Source organism: Poecilia latipinna, unplaced genomic scaffold (assembly GCF_001443285.1).
Source record: "Poecilia latipinna isolate Pla-1442-1.1 unplaced genomic scaffold, P_latipinna-1.0 Scaffold2769, whole genome shotgun sequence".
Taxonomy (NCBI): Eukaryota; Metazoa; Chordata; class Actinopteri; order Cyprinodontiformes; family Poeciliidae; genus Poecilia; species Poecilia latipinna.
The window spans coordinates 41,316-60,032 of record NW_015115385.1 but is presented as its reverse complement, the minus strand read 5'-3'; the positions used below and the strand labels follow the sequence as shown (position 1 = coordinate 60,032).

The following is an 18,717-nucleotide window of genomic DNA, read 5'->3' as shown; positions in this document are numbered from 1 at the left end:
GAAAAACCTGAATATGAGGGAGAAACCTAATGAAGATGAAACTAAAATCAGGAAAACTATGATGAGTCCGGAGAATCCGATTCACTGTTGGTCTGTGCTGGACGGGAGGAAAAGCACATCAGGAAATGTCAGTAAATTGAGTTTCTCTCGCAGACACCAGAAGTGGTGAACATTCCTGCAGACCAGGACTAGCTCTTAACTTTAATCAGCTAAAAAAAGTTCAGCGTTTAAAATTTTAAAATGAGCTGAAATGATTAATCCGATTAATCGATTGTTTAAAAAAATCAGCTAATTTAATGATTGTTTAATCGTTAACTGGAGAGTACTGACTAAGAAAGAATTTTATTTGCTGCAGGAATAACGAACTCAGAGCAGTTTTGTACTTAGTTCAGACTGTAAGAAAAAAAAAATCATGTATTAAGTTCCTTTTTCTGTCCAGTTATCAATCAGTTAATCCATAAAATAATCCCTCCACTGTACTGATGTTCAGTCGAGCAGAAAGGCCCGGGCTTTCCACATGTGGATGCTAGAAGGATGTTCTAGTTGCAGATGGAATGCTGTTATTGCATTTTAGGTAATAAAATGTTTATCTACTAATTTAAAATATGAATTAAATTATTTGATTGGCATCTTTTAATGTATTTACAGTGTTAGGAATTATTCAATTTAAATTAAACAATCTCCAGGATGTCACCAATTTTTTAATCCAATTAATTAATTAACCGTTGGAATAATCAACAGAATAATCTCTTATTCTGGCAATCGATTAATTGTCATAACTAGTAGTTCTATTGATAGATTAATCGTCATATTAATCAATAAAGTAATTGATGACTAAAATAATTGTCAATTGAATCCTGGGAGCAGAACACCAAGTGAAGCTAAACTAAACCTGAGGCTGATCTCTTCACAATAAGCAATCAATTAATGGCATAATAAACTGAAATGAGCTCCGTCATTTCCATTCTGATTGTTTGAAGGGATTCTTTTAGAGAGTTTATAATCTATTTTATTTATGGTTTTTTGTTGGAAGTAGGGTTTTTTTTTGCATTTTGTTTCTGAATGTGTTTCATGCTGGATGTTTAAAATGCTTTCCAGTTTTGAGAGTGTCCGGTGTCTTCTGTCCGTCTCCTTTTCATGCTCTGTGGAGACGTTACAGGAAAAGACTCTGCATGCTGCAGACTTTGGTTGAACAGCAAAGTGTCATTGCAATACTGCAGCCTAAGTCAGCATGACCGAGATGTGAGGAAATCTTGGCCCAATCGTAGCGAAATCCTCCTGATCTCTGTCCCTTTTCTAGGACTCTGCCTGGCACACATTCCCCAAAGTAAACAAATCACCACATGCATATATTTCACCTTCACGTCTTCTTTTGGTTCCTGCCACTGGATTGTCTGCTAATACATCTGGAAACCATAGATTAGACTTATTTTTCAAGCTTAATGTCTTTTGACCTTTGACCTGATTGTTTTCCCAAATCCTCCAGAAAACGTTCCAGTGTGTCTGCAAGTTCTTTACTCAGTTAATGTTTTTTGGTTTTTGAAAGGACGTACTTGTGTTTTGGTTTTTTTGCTATTATTATCAATATATTACTTGACAATGGTCTCAAAACAATAATTAATGTTTATTGCAATTATTGCTGGGACAGTTTATTGTTCGGTAGAATCTGTCGTGACGGGCCGAACGGAGGCAGATTTTTATTCCCTCTCATGTCAGGCTGTGATGTGGAGGAGGACCTTCCTACTCCGGTTTGTTCAACAGCAACCTGAAGATTTCCAGAACCTGGTTCAACTTTTCCAGGTTCAGTTTGGAAATCCAATGAGATTTTTTCTTATCTCCAGATAAAATATTTCAAGTCAAAGCTGATCAGAGGAATGATGAGTGGAAGAATCCATAAAGGAAATGTCCTAACTGCACTTTTAATTTAGAGCTCAGAAAAAGAAGCATGGCTTGGTAGATGATTACTGGAGAAGAAGAAGAAATCAAATGAAAGACGAGAGAAGCTGCTGAGGGACGGCAGTGCGGTAAACTCTGCTGAGGCCTCTTTCATTCAGATCAGCTCCACATCCAGCTGCTGATTTACCGATCAGAGGTTATTGATCCCCCTCCGCCCCACCCTCATCCCCCCACCCTGACGGAGGGACAGGGGATGAGGAAGAAATGCAACAGAATGGAAATTACTGCTGAACTCAGATCATCCCAACCTGGATGAACCCACGGGGGGAGGGGGGACACGCGTGGAGCTGCAGCAGGATGACTGCTTGACGTGATACCCCCTCACCTCCCCAAATACCCCCAAGCACCCTCCTCCCCCCATCAGTCCGCCCAAACCGCCAGCATCAGCTGTTCGCTCCAGGCGATCCAGAAACGCCGCATTCGCGCCGCGCCGCCCGCGCGTCAAAGCGCCGCTCTCACCCGGCGCAGAGGCGCACAGTCATAAAATGGGTGAGGCTTTCCTACAACGAAGGCCTCCCCACCGCCCCCTCCCACCATCACCCGAGCAGGAGCACGAGGAGAGCCGCATCCATCCAACTGTTCGCCCATCCATCCCGCCTCCTCCACATTCCCGCGGCTCTCCATCAGGGAGGCGGCGGGCTGCCGGATGCGGCCTCCATCCGTATAGAAAACAGAAAATCTGCATTTTTTCCTCCTCTCGGTCAGATCTCCTCCTCCGTCCCTCCTCCTCACACGCATGCACGGACACGCACGGCCCGAATTAGAATTAGCTCGGATGGGTGCGTTTCAAGCCGCGTTCCCGTCATGCATGCAGCCCTGCATGAGGGGAGAAAAACCCGAGCGGAGCGGCGGAGCTGGGCCTCTGCGTCTAGCCGCTCAAATCCGCCGTCAGAGGCGGAAATCACGCAAATAATCAGAATAAAAAGAGTCCAAACTGCAGCCACGCATCATCCGCTCAGACCGCACAGACTCCATTACGGGCTGCAGCACACTCTGTATTCACAGCATGAAAAGCTCCGGGCCGCAGCGCGACCCCCACCCGAACCTCCGCAGAGCCGCCGGGAACCCGCAGCAGCGCGGGTCCAGCGGGTCTCCCTCCCGCATCTTCCGGCCGCCGCGCTCAGGCAGGCCGAGATGCTGCGGCGGCCCGGGAGGAGGAAGAGGAGGGAGGGGAGGAAGATGGAGGCCAGCGGGAGGATGGGAGAGGAAAAGCAGCTTACGCTTCGCAGTTCCGCCGTGCGGTCCTTCATGGCGCCGAGCTGGCTGCTAGAGTGCGGGGAATCGGCCCTGGTCCGTGCGGGAGGGGGGCTGTCCAACACCGGATCCCAGCGGGTCCCTCCGGGCGTCCTCCTCTTCTTCACGGAGCAGAGATGGAGGGAGGAAGAGCGCGGTGTGACGCGTCTCCGCCTTCTGCTGCTGCTTCGGATGGGTTTTTTTATCCGTGCGGTGACGGTGCGTGAATCAGCCCTCCTCCTCAGCTCGGTCTGCCTCTTCCTCAGTGGATCTGTCCCCCCCTTTCACTCCGCGCCTTTCTCCTCTTCCTCCTCGGTGCGGTCGCAGTGTGGCCCCGCAGCGCGCAAAGCAGCAGCCCGGCAGGAAAACGGAGCGAGAGAGAGGGGGAGGGAGGGGGGAGGGACTGACGGGGGGGGACTGGTGGGAGGGGGGTTGGGAGGGTGGTACTGATGCTGCAGAAAAGGAGAAGGGGAGGGAGGGGGAGATGCGGAGCGGATGGAGAGCAGCGCGCATGCGCTCCCTCTCCATCTTCCATCTCTTCCTGCTGCCGCCCCTCCTCCCTGCTGTCTGTGCCCCCCCCACCGCAGCAGACTGTTTGCTTTCAGGTGAGAGAGGATCAGCATCAGAGGAAGGACAATCTGTTCACTCTGCTGCCTTATATAGGTATGTGTGCATGCGCATGTGCGCGTGCATGGAAGGGGCGGGTTAAGAGTGGGGGGCAGGGGGTGCACATGCGCACTAGCTACAACTGGGATCACCTGTTCTGAGTCCGGCTCTGGACCAGTTTATTAGGAACACCTGATCAGCTTTTAATGCCAACTCAGATAACCGATTAGTTAGCATAATGATACTCAGCTCATCATGAGGTCACCAGGTGACCTTTGACCCCATCCAATCACTGAACAGATGCTGAGAACAGATCAATGTGAGGATGAGACAAAACTTCCTCCAGCTGAACAGAAACTGAAGTTAAGGAGGAATGATCTAGTCCAGAGTTTCTCCACCCTGGTCCTCAGGCCTCCTGTCCTCCATGTTTCAGGTGTTTCCCTTCTGCCACCTGGATTGTGTCTCTGGGTGATTAACAGGATCTGCAGCTCCTGATGGTCCTGCAATCATTTGGATCAGCTGTTCTGGAACAGAGGCTCATCTAAAACATGCAGAGCAGGGGGGCTGAGGACCAGGGTGGAGAAACACTGATCTAGAGTTACAGATCTACAGTTATTGGTCTACAGTCAACACACAGCTTCAGGCTGACCTCTGACCTGAACCTTCAGAGACAAAGATGGTTATAAAGTCGGCCTTCTGTCAGCTGAAGAACATTTCCAGGATACATTAAAGATCTGCTTTTGTTGTCATAGCAACCTTCTACTCTGCAGAACCAGAACCAAACATGGAGAAGCAACATTCAGCTTCTGTGCTCCACAAATCTGGAACAAACTTCCAGAAAACTGAAAAACATCCAAAACACCAAAATCTTTTTGTGGGGATTTGAGTTTTTCTGTGTTTATTTTGGTTTTGTTTCTGTGAGTCTCTGTGCCTCTTGCCTTGATTGTTCCCAGGTGTGTCTCGTTCCCTGATTACCCTCCCAGTGTATTTAAACCCACCTGTTGTCTTCATCTCTTGTCGGGTCCTTGTCTAATGTCGTAGTTGTGGTAGCCGTGTCTACTCAGTCGTACTGCTAAGTCCTGAGCCAGCGGCGGCTCTCTAGCAGTCGTTACAGATCTGTTGCTACCAGAGTTGCAGTTTTCCCTGCTCTCTGTGCTGCCTGGCTTGTCGGCAGTTTCATTATTAAATTCATCATTTCTTATCTACAACCTGGATCCGCCTGCATTCTCCCTCACCACCACACATCATGACACCTTTAAATCAAGACGTCAGTACTGCTGTCAGCTGACCCGACAGCTGACCCGAATTAACCGGACAGTCATGTTTTCGGACTGTGGGAGGACGCCGGAGTACCTGGAGAAAACCCACCATGCACAGGGAGATCATGGAGACTCCATGCAGAAAGACCGGGGCCAGGAATCGAACCCAGGACCTTCTTGCTGCAAGGCAGCAGCTCTACCCACCAGCAGCCCATATTACACATATTTATATTTACCTGGCCTGGGTTAAATATGTCCACTGCTCTCTCCATTCATGTGTGGATTCTCTCGGGGAACTCCAGCTTCTTACTCCAGTGAGGTTAACTGGCCTCTCTGAATTATCTGTAGGTGTGAGTGTGTCTTTATGGACTTAGCAGATTTACACGATGTAGGATGTTGTTCAAAAAGCCGCTGAAGCATTTTAACATGGAAAGCTTTCCTGGTAAAATGGAAAATAAAATTGTGGCAGATTTTTAAAAAGTATTTCAACAATCAAAACAGAACAGAAGAATAATCAAAGTTCTGAGCTCTTCCTCCTCTGTTCTGTAATGCCCCCTGCTGGCCAAGGTTCAGACAACAGCTGCTCCAATTTCTCCTTGGACTGAGGTAGAAGGGCACCAGGAAGTGTGCGTGCGTGCGTGTGTGTGTGCGTGTGTGTTTTCAGAACTGAACGCGGTCCACAGGAAGTTGGCTTTCATCAGAGACACTCCCTCCTCTGGGTCATCATGGATGTTGGCAGCAACGCGTCTCCATGGTAACATGAGGTTGAATGATGCTGCTCACAGGCAAAGTTCCCATCACCTCTCAGGAACTCAGACTGAATGATTTCCAGGTGATTCTGTTTGATGTTTCACCTGAATCTAGATTTTAATGTATGTTTCAGCTCAGTTTTGGTTTGTTTGTTCAGTCTCAAAGCTCGGTTCCTGTTTCAGCAAAGATAAAGATTTAGTTCATTTAGTTCAGCTAATCTGAAAGCAGGTTGTAGGAGCCAGTGGCTCAGGTAATGATCACCTGAGTTGTTTCATCTCTTTGCAGCCGATCCAGCAGAACCAATCCGGTTCTGTGATCAGGAGTTGGTTCCACAGCGGGTCTGAACCTCGGTTGGTTAAAACGTTGGTTGGAGGTTCTGTTCTTCATGTTTCCATCTGCAGGTTGAAGCTTTTCCACTCCGGTGCATCAGTGGGTCAGCTCTGTGTTTTGAAGGGTTCCATCTACATTTCTGCAGCCAGAACCAGGAAAGCGAAGCATTTCTCAGTTTTAACCCAGAAAAGGATTATTTTAGTTTATTAGTAATATCAGAAACTATGGAGTACGCACTATTTGGGTCAATATTATACAGCCCAGAAATGGAATTAGAATAACTACGAACTTGGAATACAGAAATACTTAACAGGATCAGTCACTGCTTAGTTTATAGGACATTTAACTCAGTAAAGGATTTAGATCAGCCACTTTTTAGCTTATTTTATCAGAAACTGCAGAGTTTCACTATTTAGAAACGGAATTAGATACTTAGCAACCCTGAATAGGAGGACCTAGTTTACAGACTTTAGAACATTAGATTAGTTTCTTTCCTTTGGTTTGTTATTTTGTTTGTATTTCCTTTTAACTCATGTAAAGCACTTTGAATGACCTTGTTGCTGAAAATGTGCTGTATAAATGAAATGACCTTACCTTCAGCTGCAGTCAGACTGGACGGGTTTCAGTCGGCAGCTCATCTGGAGGGTTGAGTGCTTTTAATGCATCGCCTCATTAATAATTCATAATCTTTCTTTAAAACAAAACACCTTTCAGGTTTATTGTTAAAATTGACAACAAAAGATTTTATTTATTTTCAGTGTAGATCTTTTAAAAATAGTACAATTATTATAAAGTTTATTTGATAGGGACACATCAACATAGACAAACTGAATAAAACATCATCCCATGTTTGCATCGTGGTGCAACAGCAACAGCTGATCCACAGCACTTGTCCCTAGTTGGGCTTTTTAAAAAATAACTCTAAAAATTGAAGTGATAATCATTTAAAATAGCACAACATAATGTATACAAACAGAAAAATGTAAAACATCAAAAATGGGTACAGTTCTGTTTTTGGCATAACCAGAGTTTTGTTTGGTTTTTGAACATACTAAAACTGGTTACAGACTTTAAATGAACAGGAAGTGAGTTCCAAACTGCAGATCCTCTCACAGGCAGAGCACTTTGAGTAAAAGTGGTTCTTCGAAAGGGAACCTTACAATTTCCATCTAAAGCCGCTCTGGTAGATCTGCTATTGCCCTGCAGTCTCTGTATACAATCACTTAATGGTGTAGGTGCAAGTCCATTTAAACACTTAAAAATCAATTTTAAAACAATATAATTTAGAAAATTTGTAAAATCCAAAATGCCAAATTTAACCAAAATGTGACAGTGGTGGAATCTAATCGGCTTTTGATATAAAACCTTTAAGGCCCGATTATACAGACTTGCTAGTGGTTTGAGTTTGACTAGTCTGAGACCAGACAGTAGCTCCGTAGGTAAAATGTGAGAAGATCAGTGAATTTAAAAATATCTCTGCACAGTGAAGTGTCAAACAATGTCTAATAATTTTAAAACAGTTTATATTCGATCCAACAGTTTTGCAGATTGTATCAACATGGCTCCTAAAATTTAACTGAGCATCCAGAATTATTCCTAAATATTTTTCTTGTGATACTTGTTCAATACGGTCCCCATTGATCTGAATGTTCAAGGACTGTAATGATGTTTTCTTGACTGAAAGGGAAATGCACTTTGTTTTCTTTGTATTGAGAGTTAAGCAAGAATCCTTCAGCCATGTTGATAATCTCTGCAGACTGTTGTGAAGTTTTTCACTAACAACAATACCGTTTGGTCCGATGTGTAAACAACGGTGTCATCAGCAAACATTTGCAGATTGACTTCAGGACAAATTTCAGGAAGACTATTAACGTACAAACTAAAAAGGACCGGACCTAAGATGGTTCCTTGTGGAATCCCTGTTAAGATTTACTGTTATTAATGACAACACACTGTCCACGATCTTCCAAACATGATTTAAACCAAGACAATGACCGTTCTGAGAAATTAAATGATGAAAGCCTTGAGATCAGTAAATTGTGATTCACCGTATCAAAGGCCTTTTTCAAATCAAGAAAAACTGCACCAGTAATTTGTCCCTTGTCAAGTGATTGTTTAACCTTTTCAAGCAGCAAACCTACAGCGGTCTCTGTGCAATGCTGCCGTCTGAAACCAAACTGAAGATTGTCACTGTCTAAATGCAGTAGTAGTTGTTCCAGAATCATTTTCTCCATGACCGGAACCAGACTTATTGGCCTGTAGTTGCTGATTTCATGTGGACTTCCTGATTTAAAAATCAGTTTCACCAAAGATTTTTTCCATGCATCGGGAAATTGCCCTGTTCTGATGGAAATGTTAACTATATGAGTTAAAGGTTCTACTAAAATGTTACTATATTTTTTTAAAAACATAGCGTCTAAATTATAATTCCTTTGCGTGAGAATTACTTAAGCTGTTAATGGCTTTTTGAACATCAGAGTAATGAATTTAATTACACCTTCATTTCCAGCAAAAATTAACTAATTACTAATATAATTAAAGTATTGCAACATATTTTATTGTTGAGTAGGTGGAAAATTTTAGTACTTTGTTTCTTTTTCATCTTCTTTTGCCCTTTTCCCCCTTATTTTTTCCGTTCATCTGATTCAGGCTGAATCAGATGACCTAAACCTGTTGCAATAAGCAATAAATAAATTAATTGCATGATAAATTAAAATGAAGTCGATGATTTTGTTTTTCTCTTTCTACCAAAAACTGGATGAGAAACGTTTTCAGTCTGCTGCTTTGGTCTCCATTTTCTAAAGGACACGTTTGTTTACAGGGACTTCATAATTCATCTTATTTGTTGTTTAATTTATTTTGGATGTTTAAAATGTCTCCCAGCTCCATTGATAAATATTAATTGGAATTTAAAGTTTAATGCCATTTGCATTATACAAATTGTTTCAAAACAACAATATTATTGTTTATCGCAATAACTTCTGGAACAATTTATTGTCCATCAAATTGTCATCATGACAGGCCTTAATGGACCGGTACCGGCCTCAGCGGAGCTGGAGGTGCGCCGCAGCAAAGAACGTAGGACCGAACCTAACTGGACCCTGGATGAGTCGGACAGAACCACGATAAATCTAACATGGCTCCCGTGTCTACTTTAATTCAAAGAACCAAAAGAATTCACGAACATGACGACTTGATTTATTAAACTCACTGCACCGATTAAATCAGTTTATGTTGAATGTTTGAAACCTGAATCTAAAGTGTTTGGGAAATAAACAGGAACTGAAGGTCTGGGGCTAAATATATTTTAACAGGCATTAAAGTGATGATTTCAGCCTCATAAACTGCTGATTTATGAAGCGAAGTCACAGAAGCTGCAGACAAGGGAAGGAAATGATGAAACCACTTCCCTAAAGCTGCGTTCTGCAGGCACGCAGCCCAGTTCGGCCGCGCTCGGTTCGGTTCGGCTTCCTCCACCGTCTCACAACAACAAAAGCCGCAGACTAGCAGCGTGCAGGCTCCGCCCCCTTCTGCTCAAACTCCGTGATCCCAGCTACCGTAAAGCCCAGAGCAGAGACGCAGCTGTTTTCAGGGGGAGTGTCGCTCCGCTGCGGCATGCGCGCCACCACGGAGGGGTGGAGCGGGGCGGGGGGCGTCAGTGATGTAATGCTGGATTAAAGGGCAAGTCCGCCCAAATTTAACCACATCCAGTTGTTTACAGCACATCTGATCAGCACCTTATGGAGCCACTTTCACCCGCAGGTCGCTTCTACTGAGCCTCATGCAGAGCAGGCGCCTCTGGGTCCGTCTGGCCCGGTTTAACCGTTTAACCGCCTCTGGGTCTGTCCAGGCCCGGTTTAACCGTTTAACCGCCTCTGGGTCTGTCCAGGCCCGGTTTATCACCCAGGCTCAGTTTAACTGCCTCAGGCAGAACAAGCATCATGAATCATTTTAAATGTTATCCACAAAATTTCAAAACACATTTTCTCCATTCAATAAACCAATGAATAAACATTTCAGGCTCATTTTGTGCAGCACGGAAAGTAAATACATAAAGAATCAAATTATTAAATTTAAATTATTTAATTTAAATTTAAATCTAACAATAAATTGTTAGATTAAACAGTTTTCCAGGTTAAATGTAACATTAGACATCAGGTCATCTCTGAGTCCATTTCAGAACCGGGGATCCGAACACAGACTGGAACCAGAACCATTTTTATGGTAAATCTGCAGGAGGCCAAACTTTTAGATGGAAAATCAAATGATGGAGGAAACAGGAACATTTGGTTTGCTTCCATCAGGAAGTCAACAACTCACACCTTATTAAAAACTCATGTCAGCAACAAAGCCGAGGCCTAACGTTGCTAAATTTAGATTGAAAACTAGCAAACAAAAAACCTTTGGGTTTTCCTGAATAAACAGGAGTTTTCCCAACCAACTGAAGGACCTGAATCAGCAGGTTTGATACATGAGCTCAACAAATCCAGCCACTCATGGGAGATAATTTAAACTACATAATGGTTCATATGAAATATACATTATAATTTTTCAGAGGGTTTTTTTGGGTCATTATCTTTAAGCCATAATTATCAAACTGGCAAGAGCTTGAGGCTTGAAATATTCTACTCTGTGTGTGATAGATTTGTATAACATCTGAGTTTAAGTGACATTATTTAGATTTTTATAGCTGAACCTGTAGTTAATCTACGTGTGGTTGACGATGTGTGGCCCATGGAGCTCATTTCTCGGGTATTTTTCTAGTAAAAAACAGGCAGGAAGTCTGACATTTGGGAATTACTGCTGTTATTCTCTGAAAGCCAAAATGGCGTCACAGCCCAGGCAGCACATGTGGGCGGGAAAATGTCGCTGCGCCTCTACTCGGCTCTTTTCGGCCATCGTCGGAAAACATGCGGAGCAGCAGTAGCAGCGAGCGACGTGGAGCGCGCAGCCGCCGGAGGAGCACCGCGACCTGGGAAAGATTTCACCCAGTCTGCGGTCAGGGTGTCGGCGCGGGGAGCGGGCTGGAGGGTCGGGAACAGAAGAATGAGAGAGGCCTCTAAGCGGAGGGGCCGAAAACATGAACGGGGCCGTTTACATTTCGTTTTTCCAGGGCCAGCTGGAGTCCGTGCTGGAGCAGGTCGTTCAGCTCGCCGTCCAGGAAATCAGCAAGTCGGTGGGCTCCAGCCTGAACGCCCTGCTGCTAGAGACGGCCGCCAAGGAGCAGGAAAACCGCCGGCTCCGCCTGCAGCTGCAGACCCGTGAAGGCCGGGGCTCGACCGCCCCGGAGGACGGAGGCTCCGCGGCGGGCGGTAGGAGCGGCAAGGCGGGCGACGAGCGGGGGGACGGCGGCAGGACAAAGCCCGAGCCACGCGGCGCCGGAGCGCGTGGCGGAGAACCCGCAGCGCCCGTGACGGCTGTGGACACCCGCCGCCTGGAGCAGCGCGGACGGGTCGTAGGTGAGCTGCACACACACACACACACACACACACACACACACACACACACGTAAACAAACGGCCGTGGGGGATCCCTCCGAGCCGGAGAGGCGTTGCGTAAGCGGGGTGAGATGTGTAAACAAGCTGCAGACTCACGGAGGCCTGCGGGGGGTGGGACCCGCATCCCCGGCCTCTCCTGACTCCCGGACCAGAACGAAGCGGTGCGGAGGGCGGGCAGCGGAGAGCGCCCACCCGCCGCGCCGCTGCACGCAAAGCTGCTTACAGGGAGGATGTGGCCTAGTTTCCAGAAGCTGTGTGGATTCCCGGGACGGAACCGGTTCTGGAGGGAAGACGGAACCAGGCGGGTTAAAAATAAACAGCAGGGCCTCCGACCCCCCACACCCACCCAGCCGCCTGCGTGGAGGTCATAAACATGAGCCACAGTCCGGTTTGACAGGTCTCCCTTCAAGGGTGGAGTGTGTGGGGGAAGGGGGTCATCAGGACAAAGAGCCAACACATTGCGGTTAGGAGGGAGGGGAGGGCAGGAGCTCCTGGTCCGGGATGGAGGGCCAGAGGTCAGAGCTGGAGGTCACTGCAGCTGGCTGCTACCTGGAGCAGAGGCACAGTGGACAGAGCAGCGGGACGGGCCTCTAGAGGAGGGACCAGGTAAAACAGGAAGGAGCTGCTGTAAACAAACATGGCAGAACCAATCAGATCTTTGGAAAACATAAACAACTGTTTGATGGTTTGGTTGACTTTATTTTCTTAAAACAACAAAAGAATTTGTTTCATATTCATTTTGATGCTATAAATGTCGTCCAGTAACAGAACTTACCCAGAACCAACCCTTTAACAGAAGTCTGAATGACTCAATTCCAACTTTTTGACCCCAAATAAATCCGACCTGTTCCACTTCCAGATGCGTCTGAATGCTTATGTCGCATTTTATCCAAAATGCGTCATAATTCTGCAGCAGCAGAAGCCAGACGGTAAATATGGACGTAAAGAAAGGCTGAAAATGTCTGCTGACGATCTGGTGACCATGCTGTCGCTGTCCACGACTTTAAAATCCATCCAGAGACGCCGGCGGCCATCTTTACTGCCGTAAACGGAGCGCTGGGCGGCCATCTTTACTGCCTTAAACGGAGCGCTGGGCGGCCATCTTTACTGCCGTAAACGGAGCGCTGCGGCGGCCATCTTTACTGCCGTAAACGGAGCGCTGCTCAGGAATGACTGGGTTTAATGAATGAATATGTCCAAAAAAAAAGTCGTATTTCAGCATTGAATCGTAAACTGAGGATCATTTTACGGTGCTGCTCTTTGAACATGGCGTAGTGACTGCAGATGAGGAGTCTGTTTGAAATCTTCTTCTTGTGTCTAATTTAACACGGCGTCCCTCAGGGCCGTGTTCTCGGCCCGCTTTTACTTAAAAATGATGCTCTTCTTAAATCTGGTTCTGTTTTATTCTGACTGCTGATTCCTTCAAACCAAGACGATCTGGAGCTTCATTCATCTGAGCTGGAACCAGAGACGGTCTGTGGTGAGGAATGGAGATCTAGCGCCTCCTGCTGGTCGTGTTTGCAGCTTTTTTTCCCTCTGGAATAATTCAGAGTGGAACCAGTCCGTGCAAATAGAACAAAAGAAAGAGAGAACCAGAACCAGTTTTATGTAGAATAAGTGAAAACCGGGTCGATAAGGAGAACCAGAGAAATATGACAGAACCTCCAGACGGTTCTGGTTTTGGTTCTGTTGTCCAAGTTCCTGATGTTCCTGCTGACAGAACCGAACCAACCCGTCCTGATCAGAGATGTTCGTCCTGTTAAAAATCAACCCGGTCCGGTTCAGACCTGGCCCATGTCACTCTGAACCGGGCCTGCATCAGAATCTTCTTGTTTTCGTCCAACTTCGGGTCGAAACCGTGACTCTGTGATGTTTTCCAAGCAGCGACGGATTAACGGTCAAACAGCAGAAAGCTGCTCTGGGGTCAGACAGAACCTCTGGAACCAGAACCGGGCCGGTCCGGTCCGATTGTTTATTAGAATAGAAACAACTTTTATTGTCTCACAACGGGGAACCGCAGCAACGACAAAAAGTTCTTAAAACGTTAAAACAAAATAATAAAAACAAGATTAACGGGTCGTCCGGCTGCCGGGAACGATGCTGCAGGCGGTTTGATCCAGAATCAGCAGCTTCCCGTTCCTCCCAGTGTTTCCAGAAGGAGACGAACTGGGAAAAGGAAACCTCTGCTGGACTGGATGAGAGAGAAACCAGACCTTCAGGAAACTGGGAGAACTGGGAGGAACAAAGCTGGGATTAGGATATTAATCTGAGGAGATGCTGCCAAGAGAAAGATATGCAGAGCGTGACATCAGGGCTATGATGGGCGGATGGATGAAGAGCCCAGCTGTGCAGTTCTGTTGGGTCCAGAGTCCGACCCGAGGTTCTGATCCGGTAAACTGTCGAGTCCAGCTTCCTTCTGCCACTGGGCACTGAACCCAATCTGCATATGGGTGTATGAATGAGTGTGTGAGTGTAAAGCGCTTCATAAGTTCATTTAGTCGCCTGGAGCTTCATGAAGAACCTTAAAGCTTCAGACTTTCAAAATAAAACTCCTGAGGAAGCTTCAACCTGTCTCAGTGTCACACACACACACCTACACACACACACTCACTCCCCTCCATGGAGAACCGGGCCAGCACCATGGCCGCTGCTGCCAGATTGGAGGACGGGCGGCCTCATCGGCCAATCAGGTGCAGCCATAGGTGTGGGGAGGCGGGGCTTACCGCCAACAAACAGGGTGATGTAATGAGGTCACTGCAGTGACACACTCTGGTCAGATGACACGGTGACCTAAAATCTGTTTGTTGCCATGGAGATAGAGGGCGAAGACGAGGAGGGGGGTCAGATTAGAAGGCTGGTTCTGCTTCTGGTTCTGGTTCTGAAGGTGGCCGGACTGGAACCTCTAATGGTGCTGGGAAGAAATCAGAAATAACCTGTTAAAAGCTGCCGAACAGAACAGGAACAGAACCAGAACCCTCTGTGCTGGAGCCGGGTCAGCGGGTCGGAAGAACGGATCAGAACCTGAACGCATTGCAGAACCTTCAGTGAATTCACCCATCATAGTTCCTACAGAGAACTGGAAACATTTACGATTCAGTTCAAAAGACTCCTCTCTGAACAGATTCCCGACTCGACTCTGGATTCTATTTGGACCGTTTCTCTGTCCGCCATGATTATTTCTCTTCCATCAGCTGGCTCTGCTTCAAGATGAGCAGCAGCGCCCTCTGCTGGATGGAGGCCAAACTGACAGAAAAGCTAAATGAACTTCAATCGAAGGGAACAGATTTTAATCTAATAAACTGTTTTTGACCATTAATGTGTTAGCAGCGCTGCTAGCATCACTGTGCTCCAGGACTCCAGGGATTGGTGTGAGTCCTGAGGGGCGGGGCTTGTTGCCAGGCTCTGTGTGGTGTGGGGGCTGTAGTTCTGAGGTTCTGACCCGTCTGGTCTCCGTCCTGCAGACCAGCTGAAGTCCGTCATGGAGCAGGTCCTGGCCTTCGCGCTGCGTGAGCTCACCAAGATCGTGGAGGCATCGTTCGACGACCTGCTGCTGGAGATCACCAAGATGGAGGCGGAGCAGCAGCAGCTGGAGGACAAGCTAGGGCGGAGCTCCGAGCGGGGGGGCGGGGACAAGTCCCGAGGGGGCGGGGCCGGGGGCAGGAGGCGGGGCTCCGTCAACGACTCGGTGTCGCCCAGCGGGTCCGAAGACACCCGGGAGGAACCGGCCGAGGAGCCCAAAGAGACGGCGCCGGCAGACGGTGAGTGATCTGCTCCTATTGGTCCACTGGTTCTGTTTGGTTCTGATCGGGTCTGTAAATCCAAACATGAATCCCCCCCTCGCCCCCACAGACCCAGAGCCCCCCCCGGCCCCCCCTGCCCCCCAGGACTGGGTTCCCATCCTGGACAAGGTGTTCGGTCAGAAGTGGTGCAGTGACGTCTGGCCCATGAAAGCTCAAGGTGGAGACGGTCGCCGCGGTGACGGGCCGGGTCCCAGTGAGGGGGGGGGTCACCATGGCGACCTCGTCTCCTCCACCTCGGTGATCCTGCAGCCCTCGCCCTCGTCCCCCCAGCAGGACCCCCGCTGGACGCCCCTGGAGGACATGGAGGTGTTTTCTCCCGACGACGACGAAGCAGCCGACAGTCAGAGCAGCGCCGCCGCCGCCACTGCGACCCCGCCCGCACCGGGGCCCACACCCACCCCAGGGCCCCCTCTCAGCCCGTCAGGTGAGGAAAACAAACGCACCTCAACCACACTGAACAAACTGGCTACATTTATTTAATTTATTAAATGAAAAACATTTACTGATGTGTTGAAAGAAACAGGAAAAGCCTCACAGGAAGTCATATTCAGGGTTTCAGTATAGTTTAGCATACTATCAGCCTGGCGGGTTACCAGGCTTTACATGTGCCCCCACCAGGCTTAGCATTGCTTATTTATTGAAGTTTTCTTTAAAACGTTTGCATTTTTTAAGACTTTATAGTAGGTGTTCAGATATTAATCTTCTAATATTACAATTACACATAATTATCAAGTGATATTTTCAAATTTCCTGTCAACTTTAAACATTTTTTAACTCAAAAATCAACGAGCCGCTGGATGAATGGCTGCTGAGCGCCTACCACCGGGGCTAGCACGTTTCCCGACCTTCCATATTTACACATTTTAAAGTTATCATTTAAATTTTAATGTCATATTTAAAAGAATAAAATGTCATATCAAAAATTAAAATAATGAAAATAACAAAAATATGTAAAAAATATTAAGGTAGTTTATACATTTAAAATGTTATAAATCATAATTTAAATTAAAACAATTTTGTGCAAAAACATTTCAGTGGAATAAGAAAAGATATTTTTTTAAAAATACAGGTTTTTCATTTTTGAATAATCTTTTAATAAATGACCATAAAAACTTCTTTAATAAAACTGTAAATAAAGGAAATTATATTATTTTAAATAAAAACCACCTTATTGATCCAAAGGAAACGATGTTTAGTGTCTGTCGCCCTCTGGTGGCCGATGGATGTTCAACGACGTATTCTGTGACCTCTGACCCCTCAGGCCGCCGCTCCTCTGCCTCCATGCTTCATCGCCTCCTCACGCTGCCGTCTCAGCTGCTGGACGAAGACGACGAAGACGCCGCCGCCAAGGAGACGCTCATCGCCCTGGCAACCAACGGCAGCAGCGACCAGCGGGACGACACGGAGCCGACGGTCCGGGGAGAGGAGGACGAGGAAGAGGAGGAGGAAGAGGAGGAGGGGGACAAAGGGAGGAAGGTGAGGAAGAGAAGAAGCTTCTGGTTCTGGTCGGGTGACGCTGTCTTTCTCACTCTCTCTCTCTCTCGTTTGGCAGAAGAAGCGGCGGCGCGTTTGGTCGGAGTGTGAGGAGTGCGGCCGGCGGTTCAGCCGCATGTCGCTGCTGAAGGCGCACCGCCAGACGCACGCCGCCGGCGACTCGGCCGCCGCCGACACGTCGTCGTCGCCGCCGCCGGCCGGCGCCGCCTCGCCGCTGCGCTGCTCCGAATGCGGCAAGAGGTTCTCGTCCAACACCCGGCTGCACAGCCACGTCCGGACCCAGCACCCCGACCAGTCCTGAGGCTTTTACTCTGAAAGGCAGCAGGAAGTGGGATCAGTGAGGCCCGTTTACCTCGGAACCAGAGCAAAGTTCTGGTCGTGGAAACCGGATCCGCCTGATTCTGCAGCCAGAAGGAACTTTTTATGAACCTTTTAAAGCAGAAGAATTTAACTAAGGGAACCAGAACCAGAGGTCCAGACCCGGGCCGTCCGGTACTGAGCTGCAGCTCCGTCAGGACCACAGAACGGTTAGTCTGCCTCCGTTTTTACCAGAATTTCTCTTTCTGACGAAGTAAGAAAGTAAAACGAGGTTCTGAGAACTTCCCGACCGGAACCGGAACCAGAACCAGAACCACTTGGACTTTGGGTTTTACAGGAAACCAGAGAGGATCTCTGATGTGCAAGACTCAGAACTTTAATTCATTTAGAGATCATCTTGTTGAATTTCTCAGAATCGGAACCAACCGGACCCGGAGAACCGAGGCGCTCTTCTTCTTCTCCTCCTCCTCCTCGGTGTGTAAATTAGTCCTCCAGGTGGACAGGAAGTGACCTCACGCTCTGAGGCTTCCCGCCGCCTGACGCTTTGTTTGGCTCCTCTTGTCGGATCAGAACCGGGCTTTCTAAGTGCCACCGGACTCTTCCTGGTTATTTTCCTGACTCCTGCTCTACTTCCTGTCGGCCATGTTGCTTCAGATGTTTACAGAGGAGCCGGTCGGTCCGCGGCGGCATCACATCGTCACTGCCAGCAAGATGTAAAGTCACAACGAGCCGCTTGCTTTTCCCTCCCTGCTGAGCGGAAAGGGCTGAAAATAAAACGTCAGAGTATTAAAATATATGAAATTATAACATAACACTAAACTTTGTTCCTACACAAAGTAATGGGACAAATGAATTAAAAGTTCTAGCACTTAAATTAGATGGATGATCAGAAAAGCTCTTACTGTTTTATATTACCAAGATTTATGCTTAAAATTAAACATTTTATATATAAAAAAAATGATGCAAAAAACTATTCAACCATTTTAAGATGCAATAAAATATGAAAATGTAATAAATGATATTAAAACAATTAAATTCAATATTGGATGTTTTTAAAAAGAAAATTTTAATTATTAAAGAATAAAGATCAGAAAGAAAATCCCTGAAATTTGCACTTTTACTTTGAAAGTGAATTGGAATAAAAATGATTGATTTTAGTTCTTTTAAATGTTGAAATGACAGACATTGAGCTTCATATTAATTTATTGCTTTTATTCGAGTTTTTGCCGTGGCACAAAAATCATGAATATTTTACATTTGACTATAATCTTTTTAAAAAATTCAGATTTTGTTTATGGATGCAGAAAATGGCCTGTTGCTATGAGCGTGACTCATTTATCCTGGAATGATTTTCCTGCCTAAAATCACAGATTTTAGTAGTTTTTATCTCAGAGGATCAGCTGACAGATTGATCTCACGGTTCTCGGTTCTTCTCGTAAACACCGACTCTGTTTTTATCCTTTCGTTTCTCGC

The 18,717-nt window shown here is 46.6% G+C and overlaps 1 protein-coding gene across 1 annotated transcript; it reads left to right on the top strand.

Annotated features, from left to right (window-relative positions):
* The first annotated feature begins 10,251 nt into the window (after positions 1-10,251).
* On the top strand, positions 10,252-18,123 carry LOC106939083 (MAP7 domain-containing protein 1). The gene is made up of 5 exons (XM_015021369.1): positions 10,252-11,593; positions 15,094-15,390; positions 15,482-15,856; positions 16,694-16,908; positions 16,985-18,123. Exons 1-5 carry the CDS (start codon positions 11,215-11,217, stop codon positions 17,225-17,227), a joined length of 1,509 nt encoding a protein of 502 aa, XP_014876855.1. The 5' UTR covers positions 10,252-11,214; the 3' UTR covers positions 17,228-18,123.
* Positions 18,124-18,717: the final 594 nt, after the last annotated feature.